Source organism: Podarcis liolepis (assembly GCF_965112155.1).
Source record: "Podarcis liolepis genome assembly, chromosome: 8".
Taxonomy (NCBI): domain Eukaryota; kingdom Metazoa; phylum Chordata; class Lepidosauria; order Squamata; family Lacertidae; genus Podarcis; species Podarcis liolepis.
This window is the reverse complement of record NC_139560.1, coordinates 41,773,598-41,792,914: the sequence shown is the minus strand read 5'-3', so window position 1 is coordinate 41,792,914 and position 19,317 is coordinate 41,773,598. Positions and strand designations below refer to the sequence as shown.

At 45.4% G+C, this 19,317-nt stretch overlaps 1 protein-coding gene across 11 annotated transcripts in view; it reads right to left on the bottom strand.

The window, feature by feature from the left end:
• The window catches only part of CCDC178 (coiled-coil domain containing 178), a 136,723-nt gene that overhangs the window by 104,522 nt on the left and 12,884 nt on the right, over positions 1-19,317 (bottom strand). For 10 of the 11 annotated variants that reach the window (XM_083517739.1, XM_083517748.1, XM_083517745.1 and 7 more), the window contains 8 exons: positions 18,003-18,079; positions 15,857-16,051; positions 13,010-13,230; positions 11,337-11,479; positions 8,742-8,895; positions 7,261-7,356; positions 7,030-7,166; positions 5,638-5,821 (listed from right to left, as the gene is read on the bottom strand). In XM_083517739.1, the coding sequence (XP_083373865.1) occupies positions 5,638-5,821; positions 7,030-7,166; positions 7,261-7,356; positions 8,742-8,895; positions 11,337-11,479; positions 13,010-13,230; positions 15,857-16,051; positions 18,003-18,079 (1,207 nt within the window). The remainder of the gene's footprint in view (positions 1-5,637; positions 5,822-7,029; positions 7,167-7,260; positions 7,357-8,741; positions 8,896-11,336; positions 11,480-13,009; positions 13,231-15,856; positions 16,052-18,002; positions 18,080-19,317) is intronic. The other variant, XM_083517740.1, reaches the window with a different exon arrangement.

Sequence of the window (19,317 nt, the reverse complement as noted above, 5' to 3'; positions counted from 1 at the left end):
TTAGAGATGAGCAAGAGAGAGTGGGATTCATCATGTCCCATTTGCATGGGGATGCTAAAGCATGGCTACGCAATTTATGGAGAGATAAGGATCCGGCGCTCCAGAATGCAGATGCCTTTATTAAAGCGATGGATGGGTGTTTTTTATCAAGTATTGACGTGGATCTTGCACGGAAGGAGGTGCATGGGCTGAGACAAGGGAGGGCCAGCGTCAGGCAGTATCATGCCCGCTTTTTCGCCTTGGTCAGTGCCCTGGAATGGGACAGAGATTCGGCTCCTGTAAGAGACCTCTTTTGGGAGGGGCTGCACAACTCGATTAAAGATGAGATCGCGAGGGGGGAGAGAGCCCGAACCACCCAGGAGGTCGTTCAGAGGGCACTGGCAGTGGGGGTGAGGCTGGAAGAACGTCCGTGGAGCAGGGACGAAGGGCGTGGAGGGCGCGAACCAGCCAGGGGCCCCTCCTTCCTTCCCAGAGAAGCAGCGCGGGCGCAATCCACGCCTCCGCCAGGAGGAGGAGCCGAACCTATGGAGGTTGGAGGTGCAAGGGCTCAGTCAGCAACCAGAGCCCTAGCACCGGCAGCAGTGAAAGCGAAGCCTCCTAGAGGGAACAGGAAGTGTTACGTCTGTGAGGAGCCAGGGCATATGGCAAAAGAGTGTCCCCAGAGGCTCCACAAGCTTACTGCAGCCTCGGCAATGGTGACTGCAGCAACGCAGCAAGGAGAACCACAGCAGGGAAACGACGCAGTCTGGCTGGAGGAAGAGGCCCTGGGGCCCAGCCAGACGTGTTAGTGACGCAGTCCCCAGAGGTTTTACAGCCCGTGAACCCCCTCCCGCCCAAACCAGTGGTGAGGCTCACCGCATCTCTCCAGCTGCCCAATGGAATCACCATTGACGTGCCCATCACAGTTGACTCGGGCAGCAACGCGGACTTTATAGGGCAGGACTTTGTCGACAAGCACGCTATACAGTTGCTGCCGGCCACACTGCCCCTGCAGGTTGTCACGGTGGATGGCAGGGAGTTGCTAGGGGGGCAAGTGGTGAAGCAGACGCCGCCCATGGCGATGCGACTTGGAAATCACAAAGAAATCATCAGCTTCAATGTCACTCAACTATCGGATACGCCCATTGTATTGGGAATGAGTTGGCTGGACAAGCACAGCCCAACGCTGGCTTGGTACCAGAGGCAGCTGATCTTCGGCTCTTCCTTTTGTGCTGAACACTGCATCGTGCCCCGGCAGGAGGGAGAGGAAGAGGAGTCACAGCTGCTGCTAGGCACGCTGCAAGCGATTCCCCACAAGTACGCAGAATTTTTGGAAGTTTTCTGCGAGAAGGAGGCGGACAGGCTGCCCCCTCACAGACCATATGACTGCAAGATTGACCTGCTGCCGGGGGTGGCGCTGCCTAAGGGGAAACTGTATTCCATGTCAGAGGACGAGCTGCAGGAACTCAAACAGTTCATAGATCATAATTTGGAGCGCGGTTTCATCCGAGAGTCCAAGGCAGCGGGGGGCAGTCCAGTATTCTTTGTTAAAAAGCGAGACACGCCCCCAAAAAGACTGGTCGTGGACTATCGCATTTTAAACAATGGGACCAAGCCGTCGGACTTCCCCATGCCCCGAATCGACGACCTCCTGGCGAAGGTGCGGAAGGGAAAAGTGTTCACCAAGTTAGACCTGCGAGGGGCGTACAACCTCATTCGTATGCGGGAGGGAGATGAGTGGAAGACGGCCATGTTCACGCCACTGGGTACCTACGAATACAGAGTTATGCCCTTTGGATTGCAAAATGGCTCCCACGTTTTTCAAGCTTTCATGCATCACGTGTTGGCTGGACTTCTCTACAAGACGTGCGTCTGTTTCCTAGATGACATCCTGATCTTTTCGGAATCGCAGCAGGAGCATGACAGACACGTCAGGGAAGTGCTGACCAGACTAAAGCAACATAGGCTCTACGCCAAGCTGGAGAAGTGCCAATTTGACGTGACGGAGGTGGATTTTCTGGGCTACAAGTTGTCTGACAAGGGGCTCGCCATGGACAGCGCCAAGGTTCGCGCGGTATTGGATTGGAAGAGTCCACGCAACCGGAAGGAGGTCCAGAGGTTTGTCGGCTTTGCGAACTTCTATCGCAAGTTTATCAAGGGCTTCGCTATGCAGACAGCGGCCATCACAGACACGCTTAGCTCCAAGAAAAAGAAGTTCGTTTGGACAGAGGAGGCGGAGCAGTCCTTTCAGGCACTCAAGCGTCTCTTCGCGTCGGAAGAGCAGCTGCTTCACGTCAACCCCAGCAGGCCGATGAGGGTGGAGACAGACGCCTCGGACAGAGCCGTGGGGGCGGTCCTGCTGCAAAAGGACCAGCAGGGGGTGTGGCGACCGGCAGCGTTTTACTCCAGGAAGCTCAGCAAGTCCGAGCAGAACTACACCATCTGGGACAGGGAGTTGCTGGCCATTCATGCAGCGTTCAAAGCGTGGAGGCACTTCCTGATCGGCGCCAAGCACACGGTGCAGGTTTGCACGGACCACAAGAATCTGGAGCACTGGCGCACGGCACAGTTCCTAAACCAGAGGCAGATACGTTGGGCTGAGTTTTTTGCGAACTTCGACTTCCGCATGGAGTATGTCCCGGGGGACACTAACATCATGGCGGACGCCCTCTCCCGTAAGCCACAGTATCTGGAGGACGCAACGCCAGCGGCCGCCATGCACATCTTCGCACCAACAGTATGGGCGTGCGCCGCGGCCACCGTGGACCTGGAGGCGGTGCGACGGGCGTTGCAGGATGACTCCTTCGCGCAAGCAAAGATGGCAGAGGTGCAAAGGGGCACGGCTGCAGCCGACGGTTTCCAGCTACGAGATGGATTGCTCATCCGTAAAGGGGCCATCTACGTGCCGGGAGACGACCTTCGCGCCAAGGTGCTGCAGCAGCTGCACGACGCGCCCACGGCCGGGCACTTTGGCAAGGAGAAGACGGTGGAATTAGTAGCCAGGGATTTCTGGTGGCCTGGAATGAGAGGGGAGGTCGCAGACTACGTGGCGAGGTGTGACACCTGCCAGAGGGCCAAACCAGTGCACAAACCGCCGGCCGGACTGTTGGAACCGCTGCAAACTCCGGTCGAACCTTGGGAAAGGGTGGCCCTGGACTTTGTCACGGATCTGCCCAGCTCGAGGGGCAAGACGGCAGTGCTGGTGGTGGTGGACCTGTTTTCCAAGATGGCGCATTTCATTCCGTGTGCTAAGGTGGCCACGGCGGAGCAAACCGCCAAACTGTTCATAGACCACGTGTTCAAGGTTCACGGTCTGCCACGGTCTATTCTGTCCGACCGGGGGCGGCAGTTCATCTCGAATTTCTGGCAGAAGCTGATGGGCTTCCTGAACGTCAAGATCAACCTGGCGTCGGCGAGACACCCGCAGACCAACGGGCAAGCGGAGCGGGTCAATGCCATCATGCAGCAGTACCTGAGATGTTATGCAAATCAACAGCCTGCGACGTGGGTGGATTACCTGCCGCTTGCCGAGTTCGCCTACAACAACACGAAGCACGTGTCCACGGGGGTCACGCCGTTCTTCGCCAACAACGGGAGGCACCCCAGAACCTTCCCGGGACTGGGAAGAATGGGGGAGGGGGAGCCGCAGACAGCAGATGCGTTCGCGTCGGAGCTGCAGGAAGTCCACGATCAGCTGAGGCGCCACCTGGAGCTGGCCAAGCACGCATACAAGGTACAAGCGGACAAGCACAGAAGGGTTGGCGAAGAGCTCCACGTGGGAGACTGGGTCTGGTTAGCAGCCCACGCAGTGCCGGCCAGGTCGTTGGCCAAGAAGAAACTAGGGCATAAACAACTGGGGCCCTACCAAGTCGAAGAGCAGGTCAACCCGGTAGCTTTCAGACTGGCACTTCCGGAGGGTTCCAGAATGCATCCGGTATTCCACAGATCGGTGCTCACTCCCTACAAGGCACCGCACAGGTTCCAGGAACCCGGAACGGCGCCGAGTCCGGTCAGAGACAGGACAGGGCACGCGGGAGTGGCACAGAAGGAGCGCATCAACGAAGTCACGGAGATTTTGGACTCCAGATGGGGGGAAGAGGGGGTAGAATACTTTCTCGCCAAGGAGGGCACCCCGGCCAGTGCGAACAGCTGGGTGCCGGGCTACGCCTTGGACGAACCTCTCCTCAAAGACGAGTTTCATGCCCTCTTCCCCCATAGACCTATGCCAGCAGACTTTTTCGACGACTGGCTTTTCACGCCCACGCTTTCGGCCAGCACTTTCCAGGGGTTCGACTCGGACGAGGACCCGACACAAGACGTCCGTTCCCCGGAGGGGTCACCCTCGGGATCTGCATCAGAACCCTCGTATTGGTGGGACGATAGACCAGAGGAGCAGTTCCGCAGAAGGTGGCTGGAAGGCCCAGGACGAGCAACGCCGCCAGGAGGAAGTGAGGGAGAGACGGACATGGACGTTTTCGGGGACGACCCTGGTTTCGAGCACGGCGGCACAGAGATGGAAGCGGAGGTGACCGTTGTCGACGAGAGCAGGGAGGAAGACCCGCGAGACTTCAGATGGAGGCCCGCCACGGGAAGCGACCGATATCCGACGTTCGTCCCTTTGCAACAGCAGCCCCCAGCTCCAGCACCGGAAGGAGGGGAGGGGGGAATGGGGGGCTTCGAGGGGGGGATGGATGTCAGGGGTTTAGGAGCAGAGGCACGGGCAAGGGAGGAAACAGAGAGCGAAGGGGAGGAGGCAGAAGAAAAGATGAGTGATGACGACGACCCGAGATCTCCTAGTCTTTCCAGTGAATCAGAGGATTCACAGAAAGGAGCACCAGTGGCCAGGGCAAGGGGGGAGTCTAGGGGGGCACCCCAGGAAGATAGAGCCAGAGGGGACTCAGGGGGGAGCAGCTGGAAATCGGGACCAGCGTCACCGCCAGGGAGCAGGGAAGAGGAAGGGAGCCAGGGGGGAAGCGCTGGCAGCTCACCACAGGAGGGAGGGCATGAGTCAGGAGTGGCCACACCTCCATCGGGGAGCGAAGAGACGGTTAAGAGGAAAGTGGAAGGTTGGGCGCGCGCGCCAAGTTCAAATGCAGAGGAAGGCGGCGCAGTAAGCAGCCCCGAAAGGGAGCCAGGTCCTAAAGCCCGGCGCAAGGAGGCAGGAGGGTCCGGGTCAGCGTCAGAAGAATCCCGGAAGGAAGAAACCCCGGGGGGTAGAGGGACCCAGAGGAGGACAGTCAGGCGGAAAAGGTGGAGCAAGGCTAGGATATTAAGTTGGTGCACACGGGGCGGAGACTCAGACGGAGCTTCGCCGATCTAGCTACTAGACGTAGAGTTGCGCGCAGCAGCGTGAGAATGGAAACTGTAATTCAATAAAGACTTTTACTTAATGATCGCTGGCTAGCGTGATCCTCTGTGAGCTAGGATCTTCAAGCAACTCTGACAGTAGCAAACAAAGGAGTTGGGAAACCTGGCTCACAGTTGCTTTATTTAGGCCTAAAGAACTTAAAGCTACATCAAGCTTTAAATATTGCAAATAATATGGCAGGATGATGCTAAATAGATTACTGGTAATTGACTTGCACAGAAACATTCTAGTCAGTCATTTCACATCTTCAAATAATTAAAATATCATAATAATGGAATAACTTTTACAACCTTGAAACGTGTTTTTTCTTTAGTAAGGCTGTATTCAACTTCATCCAGTTTTGATCTGGCTTCATCATAAGCCAATTCAGTTGAATAAAATTCTTGATTGACCTTTTTTAAATGATCTTCCAATCTGCGAATATTTTTCCTTAAAACTTGAATTTCTGATTGATATGCCATCCTCTTTCTTGAACTGTTAAATAAAAACCGAAAACCTTACAACACTAACACATCTTCAACAGTTTATTACAGGATGAACCTCTCTGAAGATTTGGGGGGGGTATGCTTAATTTTACTTCACTTCTGTATGGGGATGGCACTGATTTTTTTAAACTCCTGTGTCTATCTTACAGAAATACTTCACTGTGTTCCTACTGATGAAATAAAGTTTAATGATTGCTCACACTAACCCAAGCATTCCACAGATGTGCCAACCATTTGATTCTGACAAAACAGCACTGATGATTAGACATATCACAATTACAAATGCTTATCACTACTCTAGTTACAGTAGAACCCATTGTATGTATGAAATAACTCTCACTCCAGCTTCCTGTGATGAGTTTTTTGAAAGATTAAATTCAGGAAAATTTCAGAACTGAATGATAGAATCTTGCTCTTTTCACAGTAATCACATGATAATCTATAGTGGGTTTACAAAAGTTTCTGCAAAATGTTAGGTTAAAAGATCATTCAAGGTCTGGATCCATATTTTGACTTGAGAGGGATAGGCAAAGTCCATTGTGCAGTGCTTGATGGTCATCTGGTTGATGGGTGCTTAGAAACAGCAGCAAAAGGGGATTCGCCAGCCCTATGTTTGGTGCTTGGAAAACACTGGTCATAGGACTGGTAAAGTCCTTTCCAGTGAACCTGAATTCACTACCCATCCACTGTCGGTCAGCAAGTTTAAAGATGCTGTTGGCAGGGGCCAGCTGTGTGGTTGAGATCCCTGCAGGAAATATGGTTGATCCAGCCAGGGGCAGAGGAAAGGGGTGCAATGGGGGGTGGGCTACCCCCAGTGTCACCACTGAGGGGGGTGACAAAATGCTGGGTAGCACTCATCACAGGGCCTGCAGCATGCCTGAGCCACGCTGGATCAGGCAACTGGCCATCAATTCTAAGCAGGAAGTTATTCAAGTGAGGAGTTATAATCTCATCTCATTTAACATTCAAGAATCAAGATGGATCAAGGAGCAAAGTAACTAAGAGCTATGAACAAGACAGCAATAACTGTGCGTGGGTGTGGGATTTCCCCATTCCCTTATATGTGTGAAATGCTTTAGATTAAATTGAATGTTCCACTGGTTTCAGGAAAAATAAAAAATCAACGAAACCAAACATCCAACTCAATTGGCTTGAAGCCTAATTAAAAGTCTATCAATTATTAACCACTTCATTTACCTTTCTCTGAATTTTTGTGCAAATTTTCCATTTTCATCATGAAGACGTTTGTTTTCAGTCTGTGTTTTGAGTATTTCATCAAGAAGATGCCTAAGTCTTTTTTTCATATTGCTTAGATCAGAGTTCTGATTGGCTTGCTAGGAAATATTATAGAATATGTTGAACATTATGAAAATTCTGCAACACATGGACTCAAAAACATATTAATTTGTATGCGTTTTTTAAGCTTACTGATGTTTCCACAATGTTCTTCTCCTCTAAATATTCAGTCATTAAAACTTTGTTCTCATTTTCCTGAGTAGCAATTTTCAGAGTCATCCGCCTTACCTAACATTAAAAAGATAGTTTAATTGCTCATTCAGCATTTAATTGCAACATTGTAAATTTTCATCATAGTAAAATTTCTTGTTAAAATCTTGAAAATGTAGTTTCAGAGCCTCAGTTATAGCTTTGGAGCAGTATAGTGCTATATTTAGTGAAAAGATAGTATTTGCTGCTTATATCATAGTTATAATTATGTTTTCTTTTCCACCCCTGTCACCAAAAAATAATAATAAAAAAAAATACTTGGGCCCTGTTCTGTCTTTCGACGCAAATGAAAAATTTGACAGCTCCCAATTACCCTGCTACAGGCTAGTGGAACTTCCAAACCAGAATAAACAAGTGCATTGTGTCAGTGAGTGGGATGAAGGCACAATGTAAATGTCTTCAGTCTATACTTCTAAAAAGGAAAGCTTGCCCCAGTTCTCATGAGGGCCTAAAATCAATATTTTAAATGGCCAAAACATATTAAACATAACATATTAAACAAAAAAGTGAAAAGGGCAATCTAACATAAAAAAGGAAATTAAGAGAGGAAAAGGAAAATAAATCCAGTTTTGCAGCCATTTTAAAATGAACATAAATGTGAACCACTTTTTTTGCAGAGGTCACAAAAAAGAACTTTATAGGATTCTTAGTATGCCTTTGTAACAGCACAGGCACCAGCATTGTTTTGGAGAATAGGACGAAAGCAATTTCTAGGGCCAGGGCCAGGGCCAGGCTTAGTGCCAGGCTTAGTGTTTATGGTCCCCCCCCCCCGGCACTGTCCAACTATACAATTGCATGGATCTATGATTCTAAGTGTTATTTCCCAGTGCTGGTGCACTTTCTGTTGAATCTGATCAAGTGTTCAGCACCAGCAGCTGCCATCTGTATCTGCCTGCAATCCAATACCCTGGTACATCTAATATAACAACACACTGCTATGGGCACTCTGCTGTAGTGTGTGATGGGAAAATAAAAAAATAACAGCTACCCAACTCAAATGGGATGCATACAGAAACCCCAGGATAAGGATATGGAGGTGGCCAGTGGCAGTGTGCTGCTCATTAGCAGTGCAAAAAGGACTTCTAGTTGATGGCAGCACTATTGGTGGAGCCCACTAACACCTACTGCAGAAGAGGCCAAAATTAGGCACAGTGAGTCCTATTCAGATGTGTAGGTGCCAACAGATGTCCAAGCATGCCTGCTGCTGACCCTGGGGGTCTGGCAAGCTGGACAGTATTATTTTTAAAAATCTATCAAACATTTTTCACTTAACTAGATAACATTTGCATTTATTTGACTTATTACAGGACACTTAACATTTCAATAGACACAGTGTTAAGGACTTCATGTGGCATTCACTTCTAGAGGATTTATTTGCTTGCATATAAATATTCAAAACTCACTTTATCGTGCCAAGTCTTTAAATCAGCCTTTGTCTTTGCTTCTTTCTTGTTTAATTCTTCAAGAAGTTTTTTACTGTGTGATACTGCTTCCATTTTTGCTTTTATCTTGTAACTGAAATCATCGGCAATGAATTCAGCATCTTTAAGCTCTTTCCTAAGAAGAGGCAAGAATCAAATTATCCATCTGGCCAACTAAAGAAGCTGTTTATTAACAAAATATTACCAAACCAGTCAGAATAATCAGGTTTTCTCAGACATCTCACCCCATTCCACTGCCCATGTAGCAGCACTAAATCTGTTTCATTTTACAAATTCTAATATGCAACATGATCCTAAGTATGTTTACTTAGGTGTAAGCCCCACTGAGTTATATGTACTTAGAAGTACAGTCTTAGCCTCTTCCCTCTTAGGAGCATAATTTGTGTAAGTTAACCATCAGCCACTTAGTTAAGAAACACTTCTGCTAGCAATCTGATCTGTTATAACAAACATTTGTTATAATGTAGTGGAAGTTGACAGGTAGGATGAGCTGATGAGGGAGGATCAAGTGAGCAAAACAGGAAGATTAAAGTGCTTATCAACATAGAGGGTTGTAATCAACATAGGCATAAGCAGATAGTTCCACAGTGCAAGGATTTCTCCTTGCACAATGGAACATTCTCTGCTTTCCTAACCCTCTGCATTCTCTGCTTTCCTGTTCTGGGAGTTTCCCCAAATCTCTAGAGCAGATTTGAAGGCGGCATAGAGGTGGAGAGGGAGAATTCCCTTTGCAGTAGCACTAATTCTTGTGCTATAGCAAATATTTGGTTGAATACCACCCTTACTTTTTACATCATTGGTAAATCATGGTGGTGCAGAGTTAGCTGCTATTTTGTCCTGGCCTGATTTGCAAATAGTTCTTAACTGTGGTTTAATGTGAATGAGCAGCTTGCTGGGTTGTTCTTGACTTACTGCTAGTGGTTTGTTTCAATGAAGCAATGAGCTCAGATTTGAATGACACAACATGCCAAGCCTTGTGCTTTGTTTCCAATGTGGCACAGCCAGGAGCATTGGAGGAGCGAAGCAGGAACTTTTCAGCAGCATGCACCAGCATGCTGCTTGGGAGCAAACCATGCATTAACTTTGGTTTGAAGCAGCATGTGACTACAGCCACTATTTTAAAGATTTTGTATTGTTGAGGTTTTTGTTATTTTGTTTGTTTGTAAATTTCTATCTTAGAGTTCCTCCCAAAGGATCCAAAGTTGGCAAAAATATCTTTAGTAATAAAACAATACAATGCAAACTTCTAAAAACAATTCAGACAATTACAGATTGAGAGAATGGGCTATAACCTAGGCTGGAGATAGGTGGTATAAAAGAAAAATATTTCTGTTCCAAACGAGCCCAGGGTGGCAAACACACAAATGATAAAACTATTAAAATATTAAAGGCATCTCCAATACAAGTGCAGACTGGGAAAGATTTCTAACTAAAATGCTTGTTGGAACAGGAAGATATTCAGTAGGTGCTGAAAAGATTACAGAGATAGTGCAGCTTCCTCCTTGCATTGTTCCTTCTGTTATCACCAGGTTGGTCACTGCTTTCCTTTTGGGTGAAGACAGGGGGAAAGTAGGTGATGAGCGATTCTGCCTTCTATGTCACCCAACAGCATTTATCTGTTTTCTCCTTGCAGAGGACCTACTGCTTCTGTTCTTCCTCTTGCTTTGAACATAGCCAAAGAAACTTTTATTACTATTTTTAACCTCTCTTGCAAGCCTGTGTTCCTTCTGAGCTTTGGCCAGCATGATATTCATCCTGCAACTGATGGCTACTCATGTATACTCCTCCCCTTTCTTCAGTTCCTTATACGTGCCCTTCTTAAATCTCAACTCATCTGTAAGCTCCTTTCCTTTCTTGCTGGAATTGTCTGCATTTATGCTTCTAATATTTCACCTTTAAGAAACTCCCGTCCATCTTGGACACCCTTCTCTTAGAGTATTTCTGACCATGGGATCTCACTCTGTAGTTCCTTAAGCTTTTTTTGAAATAGGCCGTCTTGTCTGACTACACTCAGCTTTCCCTTGCCTCGTATCATGAAACTATTGCTGAAAGCATTGCGATAAAGGATGTTTTAAAAAAGGACTAAGTAACCCTAAACTGAACACATTTTTTATTATTCTAAACCACCACCATGAGAGGTGGTGGACTCTCCTTCCTTGGAGGTTTTTAAGCAGAGGTTGGATGGCCATCTGACATGGATGCTTTAGCTGAGATACCTGCATTGCAGGGGGTTGGACTCGATGACCCTTGGTGGTCCCTTCCCAACTTTAAGTTTCTGTGAAACATTTGCAAATACCAAGAGGCTGGAAATAAAAGGCAAAAGCCTAAACCCCAAAGCAAAATGTGAGTGTTCCACATCTGCACCACATAACATTTAAAAGCCACTGATGTGGTTTGGTGCCCAATCCCTGTAATCCTGAGAATGTGTAAAGCAGACAAGAGGAAGGAAGAAGTAACTTAATCAGACACAGCTTTCCAAAGAATGTAGGAGACTATATACAAAAGGAGAGAGACAACTTGAACAACAATAATACCACAAAAAATTAAAATGCTTACTTTAAACCCATCAACAATGACTCAGCTATTTGTATTTGTTCAGCCATATATTTTCTTTCCCTTTCACACTCTTCTGTGAGATCTTGATGCAAACTGTTCACCATCACAAGTTCTTCATGAACTACATCATATCCAGTTTTGGTCTTTAAAAAGTAAAGAAATTAATCTGACAGTGCAAAACTCAAAATGTTATAAGATTGTTCTCACCTATTTGTCTCCTTGTGAAAAGGTGTAGTGCTATTTCTTTAATTCTTTTGCATTTTTCTTTGCTGCCTTTTAAAGATAAAACTGAGACTTAAAATCCAATCCTATGTCCATTTACTCAAAAATAATCTCAGCTTAGTTTAATGAGAATTAGGATTGCAAATTTACATACAGCTAAAACTCTTTGGGAACCTGGCTTACTTTTATTGAGTATTAGGCAACCAACTATTTTCCCCTTTCCCAAACAGAAGGTTGCTAAAGTTCCTTCCTTTGGGCAGATGGATTAAGAGGGTGTGAATAACCATAGCCAATTTAAATAATATGAGAGTGCCGGCGTACTGCAGTAAGTCCTGTTGTACATTAAAGATGGACACATTTATTGTGGCATAAACTTTTCAAAGAAACAAAGTTAGAAATGTCCTCCTCTTGACTTTTCCACTCTGTGCCTATGTTAGATAATCCCTACCCACTCCCAAAATAGTGGTTGGAGGAGGACTAATCAAATAAAGTTTGGATCACTATCATCAAAACATTTAACATATTTTATCGCTTTTAGTTTTGTTGCATCTAACTTTGCTTAATCATACAGGCTTTGTTTTGTTTTGTTTTTAATTTCTATACCACCTTTCATCTGAAGATAACAAGGTGCTTTACAATATAAAATCACAAAAAATACATAGCATAAGAACAAAAACACACACACACACACCAGTTTAAAAGGATGTAGATTGTTTAATTAGCCAAAGGCATGGGAGGACAGACTATATGCACCAGCACTCTGCTTGTTCACAGGAAGCCAAGATAAACCAAAAAGTAGGATTTACTGTAATGTATGAACATGATCAATGTGTGCTAGAGTTAGGAACTTATTATAAATGATTTCTCTAATGATTTTTACAGCCGTTTCAATGCTGCTTTGATAGAACCAATGAGAACAACGGTTCTTCCAATAACTTTGCCTTTCTTTTATTTTGCTTTTAAAAGTAGCAAGCATTTTTTTAGTTAACCTTCTTTTAAATAGTTTTCAAATTGCTATTTAAGCTGTAAACCTACACACACTGGTCTGAGAAGGCTCACTTGCTCCATGGAAATTACTGCTACACAGACAAACATAGGACTGCACTGTTAACTTCATAATGTCATACCTGGTTTGAAAGAAAATGCTGACTTAACCATTAATTTAAAGCCACTTTTCTGGTTGGGTCTGTATTTAATTTAGCATTTATTGTTATATATATATTTCAAAGAGTTTGGCTTAATCTATACATTACCTTTTATAATAAATCTGCCTTTCCATTTCATAGGTTAAGACTCTTCTAGATTCCTACTTTAAAAGGTGCTGTACTTTCACATTTCTCTTTATCATTATAGGCATGTAATGATTAATCCAGGAACAAAATCTCTGAAAAGGGCATGTGCCAAACTCATTGGGCGTGGGGGAAATAAAATAAAGTATTTAATCTGTTTACCTGTGTGTATATCTTTTTCACTTGTGCCATAGCATCACCTTCATAAGACAGCTTTTCTCCCAGCAGAGGGCTGTATTTCTTCATGTAGTCTATATTCTCCAGAACTTTTGCATTAGCTACATCTATTTTTGTCAATTGGTTTACTGCTTCCTGGAGCTGATTATTCTTTTCTTCAAAATGCCATTGTAATTCTGAAATATCTCGTGAACACTTCTCCCATTCTGCAGAAGAAAAATAAGCTATGCAGTATAACAAAATTATGACAACTGCATTTAAAGACGGAACATATAATTTCAGCTGATACACTGTCAGATCTCTACGCAGTTTCCTATGAAATATATGCTCACATAATCCTTCTATGCATATAACAGCTGCTGAAATCGTGCCCCTGGCAAAGAGAAACCAAGTTTGGTACCTTTCCTCACATCAAACCTTCCATCTTTGCTAGTTGAGTAGTGGAAACCCATCCTGTCACAGCAGGGAGCCATTTCACGCTCCAGGATGTCAGGGTGGAGCAAGTGAGTCATTACTTCCATTCAGAGCTACTCCTTGTGGCATCAGGCAAATCTCATTTTCTGTAGCATTTTCTGCTTATATTTCTTTCATCATCCTGTGGACCAGCACTATTAAGGGATGAGGCAGTAGGAAGACCTTGGACAGTGGTATATGGTTCTGAGCCATCAAATGGCCACATCTTGGGGTGGAGTTCCACCCAGGAGTGTAGATGGGCAGGACTTAAGCTCCCCACACCCTTGCAGCATCTTACTCTACTGTGTGTCACTGTAGCTGTCCAATAGGAAAGTCTCTCAAGTCCTGCTGGAGTTTCTTCCTTCAGGGCTACCAATAAGCTGTCCTGCCCAGCTAGCCTTGTGCTCTCCAGCAAACTCTTTGCCTGCCCTTTCTCCACTTACCATGTGCCTCCTTCAAGCAGCTGCCTTGGCCGAGGCTGCCTACCTCTGTACTCTTTCCCTCTCTGAGCTGGCTATTACTCTTTTGTCACCTCTCTCAGCACTTCTTCCCTTCTTGGTTGCCTTCCCTCTTTCCTACTCCTCTGCACTCATCTAAAGAGTTCCAGTCTTCCCCTCAGGAAATCCCCCCTCTTCCCTAATTGGCTACATCTATGGCTCCTTTTGGCTTCTGGGTGGGTTAGTGCAGGGATGGAGAACCTGTGGCCTTCCAAATGCTGCTGGACTCCAACTCCCACAATCCCAAACCACTGGATATGTTGGTTGGGGCTGATGGGAATTGTAGTCCAACAACACCTGTGGATTCCCCACCCCTGGGATAGTGAGCATACAATGCCTAAACGTGACCTCAACCGTCATGGGCAGTCATGGATAGCCCAACCTCTGCCATACGTGGGAGTGAGAGAGATGCCACAACAAGCCGGGGGATGGGGAGCTGGTGGTGCTCAGAATGTATTCAACCTGGGCATGGGTCCCACCCTTTGCTTCTTTCCCCTTGTTGGCCACCTATGACCCTTATCAGTAGATGTGAGAGCATGGGCAACTGTGAATCAAGCTTGAAATAAAGCTGTTCTCTCTCTTTTTATTTCATAGCTCTGAGCAAAGCTCCTTGGCTCCTCTGCTCCTCTTGATTCTTGAATGTTAAAGGAATGAAAACTTGAGATATTTACCATCCACTTGAATAATTTTCTATCTTAGAATAGGAAGTAATCAAGAAAAGAATCGAGAAAAGCAGCAGCTTCACCTTCTATTGCAAGCGGTGAATGGTGGGGTAGGAAAGAACCTAACTCTGCCTTGCTAAATAAATGACAAAACAGAGAGTGCCTTGGAAAAAAGGGTTAGTTTGCTTTCATGTTCTTTGGTGATTCTCTTACACTGCATTGCTTGAATCCTACTGAATGGTCCAGAATGTATGCAACTCCCCAACACCCTGTAAACTCATCTTGCGCAGCTCCATTAATGAATAAGCAGTCCAATTGGGAAAGGTTTACTGCCTTGTGCACCACTGGTAGTGTGAACTGTGGCTGATGAGAGCTGTAATGCAAAACATCTAGAAGGCACCAATTTAAGGTAGTTTGCCTCACTGGAATACAAGATCCAATAGGAATAATTCTCCCCATTTTTCAGGTAGCCTTGGCTAAGCCAGCTTCAGATGAGCCCCAGCTGAGCTGCGATGGAATACATACACTAATGTATCTCAGGCTGACCCAGGATGGGAGACTTCAGCTGGCTCAAAGAGAGATAAGCCTATTCCACCCCCACCCCCCTCATCCTGGCAGATCTTGGGTTTGGATATAATGTCACGATATCTGTGTTATCAACACAGCTGATTCGGGTGACTGGCCACTGTTAATAATGCTATGATTCTAATTTCATTGCCTTCTAGTCTCACAGTTTCCTACCCACCCCAAGCTTCAAGATGCATATCATGCAGTCCATGACAACTTACACATAATCAGGGTGGCGCTGTGGGTTAAACCACAGAACCTAGGACTTGCCGATCAGAAGGTCAGCGGTTTGAATCCCCACGATGGGGTGAGCTCCCGTTGCTCGGTCCCTGCTCCTGCCAACCTAGCAGTTTGAAAGCATGTCAAAGTGCAAGTAGATAAATAGGTACTGCTCCGGCGGGAAGGTAAACAGCATTTCTGTGTGCTGCTCTGGTTCACCAGAAGCGGCTTAGTCATGCTGGCCACAGGACCTGGAAACTGTATGCCAGCTCCCTTGAGATGAGCACCGCAACCCCAGAGTCAGTCATGACTGGACCCAATGGTCAGGGGTACCTTTACCTTTACCTTTAAGGTACCAAAGGGCTTTGGGGGGTCATATTCAAGTAAGTCTGAAAAAGTTTCTCACACCTGCTTTACAAGGTTAATTTTCATACCTCTTTGAACAGCTATGGGAAGCTGTTCCAGCCTCCAACGTGACAGGATATCAGCATTTAGGTATAGCTTTTTTCTGCGGTTTTCCTCAAACTTTAAAGCATCTGCGGCCCTTTTACGTTCCTCTTCTAATCTCATAACTAATTCTGTGACCTCTGCCAGAACAGCTGTTGTTTTCTGCTTTAAAGGCTGGACGTCTTTTGAAGTTTAAAAAAAGGGGGGGTAGAAATATTTGTGGCACTGTTTCACATTTCAAGTTTATCTAAAATGCATGATCTGAGATTCATTTTTAACAAGTTTTTAGTATGTCACATACACAGTCCTAGAACCAGGCACACAAAAATATAGTTTATAGAACAATAAATAGTGCTTTCCCCCCAGAAAAATAGGTTCCAGAACTCACCATGAAGTTGTTACAGTAAGTTGCTGGGTGACTCGGGGCAGCCCTGAACAGATACCAGTTTGTTAACCATGTTCACACCCCAAGGATGTGCTAAAAACTATGGAGATCTGTCTCCATAGCTGGTTTGGGGGTTGCCCCTGGTTGTGGTGCATGTCAAATAAATGCACCCTTGCCTCCCTTATTCTCTTAGATTCAGGGAGATGGCCAGGGCAACTGGGAAGCAGGAGGCCGTGTGCTTTAAAGGTATGGTGGATATGATTACTTCAGATTCCCTCCTCCCCCATTCTCTTCCTTTCTTGGTCTTCACCCTCGAGAAAAGCTATCCTTATCCCAATGCCTGTCTCTGCCCATCTTTTATGTAATGCTCGTGGCTTCTCTGCTCCCTTTACCATACTGCTGCTGCTTTCCCCTCTAACTCTTGCAGTTCCTTTCCAGTTAGTTTCATTTACTGAGGGTCAGAGAAAAAGTGACCATGGCTTGAATAGGTCCAATTGACTAAATGGAGGTGGCTGCAGTTCCACACACGAAACTGCAGATGGTGCCTAAAGAATTACAGATATGCTGCAGTCCCAAGTGGGCTTTCCCTTCTTTCAAAAAGCAACACATTAAGTATGACTGCCCAGAAGAATTGAATTCAGATAGGTGCTGCAACTTTATATTGATAGCTATAAGGTGAGGCCCATGGTTGTGCTATTTCATGGCAATCACATGAGGACTACATGTTTTGTTGTTGGAATAATGCTTCAGTCCTTGGGTTAACACTTCTCTGCCAAATTTCCTGCAGTATTTTGCAGTTTAAAACAACAGTCAACAGAATGAATTTTGCACCTGGTCAGTGTAATAGTTTGAGGCTGTAACTTTCACACTTTTTACCCAATTTGGACCTCAGAAGATTCAAAATGACTGGAGGAGATCCCGAATGTATTGAAATAATTTGCAGGAGCATCATGGAAAAGATAAAGCATAACAGTATAAAATGTGTACAACATGCATGGAATGTGCCTTGTTTTTCAGATTTTGCATAAGTAAATGCTAAAGCTTAGTCTAGCAACTGTATATATATTTTCTCCATTTAGCCTACTATTGTAAATTACACAGACAAGGAATTATTGGGGTGTAATTGTGGGCAAAACAATACTTGCCCCCTTCTTTTCTACTAGAAGCAATACTTAATAGTACTGCTTGCCGCTGTGTGTAAAGCAGCATGAGACACAACTCTGCCTGTTTTCATGAGAAAATATTCATCAGCATTAAGAAACATTTGAATATTTGAATGTTTTCAGTGATGATAAATTATCCATGAAAACACTATCCTGCGAATGTATATAGCTGTTTACATTTTAGCTTATGTTTTATCTAAAAGAAAATCTGTTTTGGTTTCTCAGTTTCAAAAACACAACATACTTTCAAAATCACTGTTATCTGATATATCTTAGTATAAGCAGTGAACACAGAATGTGTTGTGGAAAAGGAATTTGGAAAAGGTTCCTTCACTGTAGCTAAAGGCTATTTCAACACAGCAGTCAAGAGAATTACTGTTTTCTCCTTTGGTCCTCTCCCTTGCAGAAATTTCTGAGTTACAAATGGCAAACGGCACCATCCTACAGATTCCAGACATTCCAACCACTAGACAGAGGGATACCATCTAGTATAAATAATTCTATAATTCTCAAGGAAATAAGTTGAACTAAATAGTTTGGCTAATAACATTGTGACAAAGAGGGTAAATACTCAACCATTTTTACCTTCCCAGTATAATGACTGTTTAGCCTTCAGTTCAGAGGATAACCAGCTATCTTCGACATTTTTAATATCTGACTCCCTGTAAATATAAGTAAATATTTTAAGGCTGGAACATCCTTGTAACACCTACATGTTACTTCAAATCCATCTTCAGTATCCACATCTTTCATGAAACTATTGCCTTAATCAAGGGACCTATAACCCTCAGGTGGAGATGGGACGCAGGTGGAGATGGGACGCAGGTGGAGATGGGACGCAGGTGGCGCTGTGGGTAAAAGCCTCAGCGCCTAGGGCTTGCCGATCGAAAGGTCGGCGGTTCGAATCCCTGCGGCGGGGTGCGCTCCCGTCGTTCGGTCCCAGCGCCTGCCAACCTAGCAGTTCGAAAGCACCTCCGGGTGCAAGTAGATAAATAGGGACCGCTTACCAGCGGGAAGGTAAACGGCGTTTCCGTGTGCGGCTCTGGTTCGCCAGAGCAGCGATGTCACGCTGGCCACGTGACCCGGAAGTGTCTTCGGACAGCGCTGGCCCACGGCCTCTTGAGTGAGATGGGCGCACAACCCTAGAGTCTGGCAAGACTGGCCCGTACGGGCAGGGGTACCTTTACCTTTACCTTTACCTTTACTATAACCCTCAAGATGTTGCTATGAGACTTCAACTCCCACCAATATGAGAATGTTCCCCATTCTCATATTGAGAGCCAGTGTGGTGTAGTGGTTAAGAGTGGTAGACTCGTAATCTGGTGAACTGGGTTCATGTCTCCGCTCCTCCACATGCAGCTGCTGGGTGACCTTGGGCTAGTCACACTTCTTTGAAGTCTCTCAGCCCTACTCAGCTCACAGAGTGTTTGTTGTGGGGGAGGAAGGGAAAGGAGAATGTTAACCACTTTGAGACTCCTTCGGGTAGTGATAAAGCGGAATATCAAATCCAAACTCCTCCTCCTCCTTCTTCCTGGCTTATCCCCTTAACACCTCAACTCTTGTGGGAAGTGAAATATAAATATGGCAGGGTGGGAAGTCACTTTTAAATTTGTATTAAATTTGAATTAAGGTGATGGTAAATACATTTTTTAAAAAATTGAAAACAATTAAAAATTAATTGGTCAAAATATGAGTGGGGATCCCTATGTGTGCACAAGCAGGCTTCCATCATTAAAGTGAATGGCACTATTTAGCGGGAAGAAACTCCAATGAAAATCCTCATTATTACAAATTGTATATGGCTGTTATTGTATATATTTTAAAATTTTATATACGGATGTTTTATGATGGCCTATATTTGTAATGCCTAATAAAGGTTTGGCGAAGTAAGTAAGCAAGC